We start from the raw sequence: 10,041 nt of genomic DNA, 5'->3' as shown, positions 1-10,041 counted from the left end.
CCTGTAAAAGGCTCACGAGGACCCAAGAAACTTTGGGTTCCTAAATCTGCTTAATTTTTTCAGGTTATAAGTGACGAGCAGTTTGACGACGAATGATACATTGACAGTGGCTGCTCACGTCACATGACAGGAAGGAAGGAAGAGTTAAGGGAGTTTCGGTCCCTCAAGGATGGTGGTTGTGTCAAATACAGTAATAATTCATATGGCACAATCAAAGGCTATGGGATGATCACAAATGGATAATTCTCAATCATGAAGGTTCCATACGTTGAAGGGCTACAACACAATCTCATCAGTGTTTCTCAACTAGTCGTGGGAATTGGGTTAAAAGTATTATTCGATGATGAAGGTTCTGAAATTGTCGAAAAGAAGACGAAAACTGTCCTGTTGAAATCCAAACGAAAAGGAGAGATGTATCCTTTAAATCTAAACCCTATTCGATGGAAGCCAACAATATGTATTTTGACAAAAGCGAACTCTGACGAAAGCTAACTCTGGCACCGAAGGCTCTCACATCTCAACTTTAAAGACATCAACAAGTTGGTAATCGGCGATCATGTACGAGGACTTCCTCTTCTCAAATTTGATAAGGAACACTTGTGTGCTGCATGCGAAATGGGAAAGCAAAGCCGAAAGAGTCATCATACTCGTGTTAACACAAATATTATTGAACCACTAGAACTACTACACATCGACTTGTGCGGTCCTTCAGCAATCGAAAGCATCGGCGGTAGTAAGTACATTCTGGTTATTGTAGATGACTTTTCACGTTTCACTTGGGTGTTCTTTCTTAAACAGAAATCAGAGGCGACTCCTAAGCTGAAAGCGTTTATGAAGCAAGTGGGGCTTCAATTACGAAAGCTGGTTAGAAATATCAGAAGTGACAACGGGCTGGAATTCAATAATCTAGAATTCGAGGAATTTCTGGTTGATAAGGGAGTAACTCACAATTTCTCAGCTCCTTATACTCCACAACAAAACAAAATTTTTGAAAGGAGAAACCGCTCTTTGTGTGAAGCAGCCTGAACCATGCTTAGCTTTGCTTCTTTACCCTTGTACTTATGGGCTGATGTTATAGCTGTTGCATGTTATACCCAGAACCGATCCTTCCTCAACAAGCGCTTTTCCATCACTCCGTATGAGATCTTGAATAATCGCAAACCGAACGTCAAGTTCTTCCATGTGTTCAACTAAAGATGTTTTATTTTCAATTCAAAAGAGAACCGAAACAAGTTTGACGTAAAGGCAGATGAAGGGATCTTTCTCAGTTACTCACTAACCTCAAAGGCATATAGGGTTCTGAACAAGCGTTCAAAGAAAATTGAAGAAACCTATTATGTCACCTTTGATGATGATTATGTGAAGAAACTTCAATCCAGTAACGAACTAACAGACGAAATCTTTCCAGCTTCAGGTCAATTCTCGGTCCCTATTTCCAATCTACTTGACGAATATCTGTTGCTATTTGATGAACAAGAGAAAGCTATAAATTATGAGTTAAAGTTAGCTGACAATAAGATAGACAACTTGAAGAAAGTTATAGATGAAGAAGCAAAAGAAATGGAAAGAGAACATCACGTACCAACATAACAACCAGGTCCAAGCGAACTCCAAAAGAAAGTTGCATATTCCAGGGGGAGGGTTCATCGACATCAGAAAACCCTGACTCATCTTTTCAAGAGGAAAATCATTCACCAACTAAGTCTTAAGACGTCTCTTTAGAGGGGGAGCATTCTGATCCTGATGTTGAAGTTGTCTCATCATTCGAGGGGGAGAATAAATTCAAATGGTGATTCGGATTTTCAATCGGAATTGTAAGAGGAAATTAATGTTGAATTGGATCCAACATGTGATCCGAACTACCCTCCTCTCGCTAAATGGACAAGAGATCATCCTAAAACTCAAGTAATTGGTGAAGCATCTGAGGGTGTTCTTACTCGGTCTCAAGCAAAAGCGAAGCGAACCGCTCTGTTCTCTAAGGTTGAATTTTTCATGTTTAACTCGTTCGTCTCAAAGATAGAACCAAAAACGGTTAACATTGCACTTGATCACTCAGATTGGGTACAGGAAATGCAAGACGAACTCCATGATTTTGAGCGAAATCGAGTTTGGAGACTTATTCCAACACCAAAGGATGCATCCATCGTTGGCCTAAAATGGGTTTTCAGAAGTAAAATGGACAAAGAAGGGAATGTGATTCGTAATAAAGCGAGGCTGGTTGTGAAGGGATATTGTCAGGAAGAAGGTATTGACTATGAAGAAACCATCGCTCCAGTGGCAAGGTTAGAATCCGTGAGAATCTTTCTATCATATGTGGCACATAAAAACTTTGAGGTATTTCAAATGGATGTCCAGTGTGCATTCCTAAATGGTGAACTAGAGGAGACCGTATATGCTGAGCAACCGCCAGGATTCGTGAACGAAAGGTACCCTGATCACTGCTATATTCTTGATAAAGTCGTCTATGGGTTGAAACAAGCTCCTAGAGCCTGGTATGAAACCCTTACTCATTTTCTAAAAATGTAAAAGTTTAAACAAGGATCGGTTGACCCAAACTTCTTCCGTAAGAAAGAAGGTGACCATTTAATGGTCGTTCAGATTTATGTCGATGACATCATCTTCGGTTCCACGAATCCTAGCCTAACAGCTGAATTCAGGAAGTTGATGGAGACTAAGGTAGTGTTTGTTTTTTTGTCTGCATATCTGTGCGGCCTCTTCTGTTTGCGCCGCGCAGACATTAACCTTCGCAGACTATTTGTTTTTTTGAAGACTGCAGACCTAAAAATGTCTGCGCGCCCTCTTCTTGGCGCAGATGTGGACCAGACAGAGTCTTCTAACATCTTCAGAAATCTTCTAGCCTAAAAAAACATATATATCTTTATTTTTTTTAAGGTTTTTTTTATTTATATTTTTTCCAACTTTATTAATGATAAACAATTTGAAAAAAAAAATACAAAACTTAAAAAAACGTTCGATGATACAAAAATGGTATTTTTGACAAATTTATAAATAAATATTTATTACAATAATAGTCATTGAAGTTGTTTATATAAATATGAAAAAAAAACATAATATATATTCTTATATTTTTTGCCAAATTTTGTAAAACATTATTTAATACAATATCGTCAATTTCTCGAGAAAATATTTATGGTACGTTTTTAATGGATTTTAATTGAAAAAATCGAAGTTTATTTCCATTGATTTATGTATCAAATTCTTTGATCACCAATTATAATGTTTAGTTATAAATTTGCAACCAAAGTTGTTGGTTTTTATCAAATATATACGTTAATTCATACCATTTTTATTTTTATTTTTTATACAATAATACATAAAAGTTGATCTAGATTCGTTAATTATTTATAACAAGGTTATAAAAATATTAAAAAATCACTTTGAAGTTTAAAAAAAATCAGTTTATTTAGATTTCAGCTTATTTTAGTAGCCCGCAGATGTTAAAAAAACAAACAGTCTTCTTTTTTTAGACTGCAAACATACGTTTGGTCCACCTCTTCTACTGCAGAGGTCTACAGATGTGGTTAGCAGACTGCATGTATTTTGCCTCAGAAAAAACAAACAACACCTAAGTTTGAGATGAGCTCAATGGATCCAATTAACTTTTTTCTTGGCTTGAATATTAGACAGGGACCCGAAGGCATATTTATCAATCAGGAGGCCTACACGAAGACTTTGCTAGCGAAGTTTGGCATGATGGGTGATGCCAAAGTAAAGGTGCCCATAGCATTTGGAACGAAGTTAACACCATCTTTGGAGAAACCGGTTGTTGATATAACTCTTTATCGACAAATGATAGGCTCTCTTATGTATCTAACAGCTAGTCGACCAGACATAATGTTTTCTGTTTGTTACTGTGCTAGGTTCCAAGCTAATCCACGCGAACCTCATATGGTGGCTGTTAAGAATATCTTCAGATATTTGAAACGAACCTCTTCTCTTGGTATATGGTATCCTACTAAATTAGGATTCTTCGTACAAGCATTCTCTGATGCTGATCTTGGAGGATGTGGTCTGGACCGAAAGAGCACTTCAGGCGGATGTCAATTTCTCGATAGTAAACTTGTCAGTTGGCAATCCAAGAAGCAAACATGTGTTTCTCTCTCTATAGCCGAAGCTGAATATATCGTTGCAACATCTTGCACTTCCCAGGTCATTTGGATCCAAAGTCAACTAAGAGATTATGGCCTTAACATGAAGAAGATTCCACTTTATTGCGACTCTGAAAACATAAGGAGAGGATCTACTTTGAGATCTTTAATCACAAGTCCTCAGTTTCAAAAGCATGTTTTTGTTCTCTGTTAGGGCTTGCTTCAGATGCCTCCGTCATCGCTCTTGATTTCATCACTACCACCCAATTATTTGCAATGTTCTATGGTATGGGTTACACCGATGTGCTAACCACGGTGACGAAATTCAAGAAGTCATGTTTGCCTTCTCAGTAGAATGGCCTATTCACTCTTCTATTCAAAGGATTAGTAGAACCGGTTGCTGGGTCTGATGGTGCGAGCAAGGGATTTATGACCATTCTTTATGGTCTTTACCATGGGATTAATCTGGATTATGGATCCTTGGTTTGGTCTCAACTGGTGCAGAGTCTCAATTCTTCTACCAAAGACTCCGAAATTTCTTGTGGAAGATTTTGGACGTTGATTACTCACCGAGCAATAGAGCACTTTCAAATTCCAATCATGGAGGATGCATTAAAATCTTCAATTGCGACTTTCCACACGACAAAAATCATTGTATCTGATCCCACAAAGTTCATGTTTGTCGGTTCCATCCCTGAATCGATGTACAGGTGTGTCACAGCCGAGAGCAAAGTTATGGATGACTATAGGAAATCGAAACCTACAGGACCGAGGCAACTAACTCTTGAAATACAAAGTGCGTTGGAGGTGGTTGATAAACCCGCAAAGAGGGGAAAGAAACCTGATCAGGAAAAAAGGATGTTGAAGGGAAATCCTAACAGGCAGCCTCGTCCAAAAAGCGCAAGGCGGAAAAAGAACCTTCTTCCGCCCATAAGAAGCAAAAGATCAAAAAGATGGCTAAGAAACCGAAAGCTGCCTCGTCTAGTGATTCAGATTTTGTTCCGTTAGATCAAGATCAAGGTGTAGGCGAAGATGCTCATCTTGAAAGCTCTCCAAGAGGAAATACACCCCCACGTTCTCCAACTCCTGAGGTACAAATTAAAGACACTGTTCCAACTCCTCCTACCTCTCCATCTCATACTACTATTCCGATTTATGTCGCACCACTTCCACCACCTACTATCTCTCAACCTATCTCTACTGCACCTCTTCCTCCACCAATTTTCACCCAAGTTACTTCAACAACAACCACTACACCCGAACCTATGGTTCGTGTCAACATATCTGATACGGGGGCACGTACCTCAGAACCCGAACCCGAAACCCATATTATTACCAAACGCATTTCCCCATCCCCTTCATCAGATTCTTGCCTTGTTCTTGGTGGTGAAGAACATGACTTTGAATCCTACTACTTTAGTCCATATATATTTGCGAGTGAGGATGATGATGATGCTCCTCTTACAAAGCGACACTTGAAAGATTTGAACGAGAAACTTGACAAGCTGCTCGCTTCATCCTCCTCTTCCTCAACTTCTGCTTACTAAGACATTGCTATTCGTGCCCTCATTGAAACAACTCTCAAATAGCATGATGCGACTATCCAAAAGGCAACTCAAGCTGTAGATGCCTCCACCTTATCTTGTCAAAAAGCCTCTGAAGATGTAGCCCAATTTCTTTCCAATGCTACACTTCAATTGGATTCTTTTAAGGAAGTTGTACAGTCCAACACCAATACGCTCAACCTTGCCATTGAATTAATGAACAAATCTCTTCAGGCTGAGCAAGAGAAGTTTCAGTCGATCCGAACCGGTCTTCAATCTGATCAAGCTGCTCTTATGTCTTCTGTCTCCTCTCGCCTAGACAAACTTCAGGCTGATCTCGCCATGGAGAACAAGATCATGGATGAACTTGCTCGCAAAACTATTGTCCCAGGTAAAGACCATGTGGTGTAGCCCATGACATTAGATGTAAGACCATGTGGGGTAGCCCATGGCAGTCCTAGGTAAAGACCAGGTGGGGTAGCCCATGGCACTTTTACAGGTTTTGTGTATGCATGGCTTATGTGATATGTGTGTTGCTTTAATTAGCTAGCAGGATATGTGTATGTGCTGTGTGTGGTATGCTTTGGGGAACTCACTAAGCATTTCGCTTACAGGTTGTTGATTTGTTTCAAGTACATCTGAGCCCAGGGGCAAGGGCAAGGCGTGATGGCACGACGTGCACTCTATCTTTCTCTTTCACTGTTAGGGTTTGGGGACACTCTGATGATTTGAATAAGTTGTAATGAATCATTGGTTTGAAAACAATTATGTTGGGATTTCATGGTTTATGCAATTATGTTTTATTAATTAAAAGTGAAAAATTTTTCTTTAAAAATTTGGGTCGTTACAAGTTGGTATTAGAGCCTTGGTTTGAGGGATTCGGGCACACTCTTGAGTGTGTCAGGACTCAAACAAAGGAATATGTAAAAATTGTTTTGAAAAGTAACATAAAAGGGGTTTCAAAAGGAAATGAGAAGATGAGAGTGCAACATGCGTGATCAGTCGAGCCAAGTAAGTAGTTCCCCAATATGTTAGCCATGTTATACCGATATTTGAGCCTTGTTGATTATAAGGAACTTGCTATGTGTATGCTTTTAAAATTGTATATGGTTAGGAGCTTATAGCCTCAGAATGATTGATTGGCCTTATTTCCTGTTCCTTGTTTGGTTGTGGTCCTAGGGTTGAATCTTTTATTCGAAAGTCTATTTGATCCTCTTTCTGTGTACAATTTGCATGCATAAAGGCAACCTATTATGATTGGTTTGATTGATATGAGTATAGTAAATCTTGGGGCAGCCCAAGATTGATGTACGCGGTAATTGTGAGATATGGTTTGGTTGTGGGACGAATTGGAGTTATCAGGTAGAGCAGTGGGGAAAGGTACAGGTAGGTGTGGAAGGTAGTATTAGGCCCGTACTACTAGAAGCACAAGACCTGTACCCGAAGCACTGTTAGATCTGACGACTTCAAGGAGGATCGGTGTGGGAAGATCCCTTATATGGAATTCCTGATCGTTGTGATTTATGACATTTCAGTTCAGCATGGTGATGACACGATTTGGAGCAGGGGGATCAGGATCGGGATCTGGATCCGGGGCAGGGTTAGGCGACACTACCGATGTGATTGATGAGAGGTTACACGAGCTTATCGCAGCTGAGGTTACCACGAGCATCCTTGACACTACCCCAGTCATTTTTGGGACGGTCAAGGAGGGCATGCCGGAGATCACGGAGGAGAGATTCAAGGCATTCAGGGCTGAGATTGTTGCGAGTCAGGTTGCGGTCCGAACTCCCTCGTTCCGTGAGTTCAAGGCGTGTGGGGCGCCAAAGTTTTTCGGGGCCAGGGACCCCATTGTTAGCCGACTTTGGGTGGCAGATATCGAGAACGCCCAGCGCACGAGTTCTTGCTCGGATATGGCAAATGTGGGATTTGCTTCTTGTATGCTGAGAAACAGGGCCTGAGATTGGTGAGGCGAGGTTACTAGCCAGGTGGGGCCAGTCGGAGTGGCTGATATGACATGGGTCGAGTTTGTTCGTTGGTTTGATTCGGAGTTTGCTCCGCCTATTGAGGTGCAACAACTAGTGAGAGAGTTTCATGACTTGCAGCAGACCACCGAGATTGTGGCGGAGATCACCGCCAAGTTTCGGGAACGAGATTTGTTGATCCCCCAGTATGCTACCGATGAGGAGATGAGGCGGACCCAATATCATTCCATGTTGAGGGATGATACCCGGGAGTTTGTGAGCTTTACGGGGTGCAAGACCCTGAATGAGATGGTTGAGAAGGCCCGTGAGAGGGAGATGGAGTTGGATACTTGCAAGAAGTGGAAGGCTGAGCAGGTATAGGCAGCAGGAAGTCAGGCTAAGAAGCCTAAGACCTCTGATTCTTTGGGTAGGGGCCAGAAGGGTCGGGGCCGGTGTGCCAAGTGTGGGAGGCTTCATAGTGGGGTGTGTCGGGACAGCTGGGATGTCGGGATGTTACTCTTGTGGTCAGCAGGGCCACGTGAGCAGGGATTGTCCCAAGAAGGGCATGATATATTTCCACTGCAACCAAACTGGCCATAAAAAGGCCGACTGTCCAAGGTTGCAGGGAGGGGGAGGAGCAATGGCGGCACCTGCGCCCGCTACACTGAGGATCACTGATTGCCGGCCTGCTAAGGCGGAAGCCCCAACCGTGAAGAGCCGTGCGTGTCAGCTGACTACCGAGGAGGCTTGGACCGCGCCATACGTTGTGGCTGGTACGTGTTTATTATCCTCTACTTTTATTATTTTGTATGACTTATGTGCAATTATGTTTGTATAGGGACATTTTTGGTCAATGGTATGACTGCTCATGTTTTGTTTGATTCGGGTGCTACCTGGTCATTTGTGTCTCTTGTGCTTAGTAAGAAGTTTGGGGACGTGCCGGGTAGGGATGAAAGTGGGTCCAAACCCGGACCGGATGGACCCGGACCCGAAAAACCCGTAACCGGTTAACGATATTTTGTAGAACCAGAAACCGGACCGGTATATAGGAACCGGTTCCGGTTCGGTTCCGGGTACAATACCGGGTAAAGTGGGTCTAGAACCGGAAAACCCGGAAACATCAAAGTGGGTAGGTTGAAACCAGATAAAGTGGGTTTAGAACCGGAAAAACCGGAATTTTTTGGTAATTACTTACTACTTAGTGAGTTGAATTTTGAAAATTTTCATATTGATATCCCAACTTTGGGGGATTGTAAATCATTGAATAAGAAACCAAAATTAACATAATTATAGTCTAAAATCATGTAAAAACTCTAAAATACATTCTAGAAAAAACCTCGTGTCAATCCGACTTTAAACAAATGAGATATGCATGTGTTAACATTTTCACAGAATACAAATTACAAAAACAAATGGTTGAAAAGTTGAAAATTTTTAGTTTTGATATCCCGACTTCGGAGGACTATAAATCATTGAATATTAAACCAAAAATGACAAAATTATAGTCTAAACTCATGTACAAATTGTAAACTACAAGTTGGAAAAAACCACATGTCAATCCATCTTCAAACGAATTAGATATGCATGTTGTAAAACTTTCACCGAATACAAAAAAACTAAAAAACAAAAAACTTCCAACTTTGATATCTCAAATTTTGGGGGAGTGTAAGTCAATGAATATAAAACTAAAAATGGCAAATATATACTCTAAAATCATGTAAAAACTCTAAACTACATGTTGGAAAAAACCACATGTCAATCCGACTTCAAACAAATTAGATATACGTGTTTTAAAACTTTCACGGAATACAAAAAAACTAAAAAACTAAAAAATCCAGCTTTGATATCACAACTTTGGGGGAGTGTAAGTCAATGAATATAAAACTAAAAATGGCAAATTTATAGTCTAAAATCATGTACAAACTCTAAACTACATATTGGAAAAAAGCTTATGTCAATCCGAGTTGAAACGAATGAGATATGCATCTTTTAAACGTTTCACAAAAACCGGTTCCGGCCCTAAAAGTGGTTCCGGTTCCAAACACCGGTTCCGGTTTTTAGACCCGGTTTACCCGGACCCGATGGACCCAAACCCGGATTACACGAAACCCGGATAAAGCCAATTTTTAAACTCGGAACCGGTTCTATATATTCCGGTTCTAACGGTTTCGGTTCCGGTCCGGTTTTCCGGTTCTAAATGTCATCCCTAGCGTCGGGGACCTTGGCTTCCCCGCTCGAGGTAGAGATTGCTGATGATCGTATTGTTAGTGCGGCGAGGGTATATCAGGGTTGTGTTCTGAACGTGCTGGGCGAGAGGTTCTGTGTGGATCTAGTTCCGATACCGTTGCGAGGATTGAAAGTGATTATCGGAACGGACTGGTTTGGGGCTAACAGGGCCATGATAGATTGCGAGCACCAGTTAGT

General features: G+C 41.1%; 1 protein-coding gene across 1 annotated transcript; it reads left to right on the top strand.

Annotated features, from left to right (window-relative positions):
- The first annotated feature begins 252 nt into the window (after window positions 1-252).
- Window positions 253-4,671, top strand: LOC145050051 (uncharacterized). The gene is made up of 5 exons (XM_078998368.1): window positions 253-381; window positions 799-939; window positions 1,366-1,578; window positions 2,017-2,426; window positions 4,614-4,671. The coding sequence occupies exons 1-5, from the start codon at window positions 253-255 to the stop codon at window positions 4,669-4,671; spliced, it is 951 nt and encodes a 316-aa protein (XP_078854494.1).
- The last annotated feature ends 5,370 nt before the right edge of the window (window positions 4,672-10,041 follow it).

Source organism: Lactuca serriola, chromosome 5, assembly GCF_051521515.1.
Source record: "Lactuca serriola cultivar US96UC23 chromosome 5, Lser_US96UC23_V15, whole genome shotgun sequence".
Lineage (NCBI taxonomy): Eukaryota > Viridiplantae > Streptophyta > Magnoliopsida > Asterales > Asteraceae > Lactuca > Lactuca serriola.
This window is presented reverse-complemented; position numbering and strand designations above follow the sequence as displayed.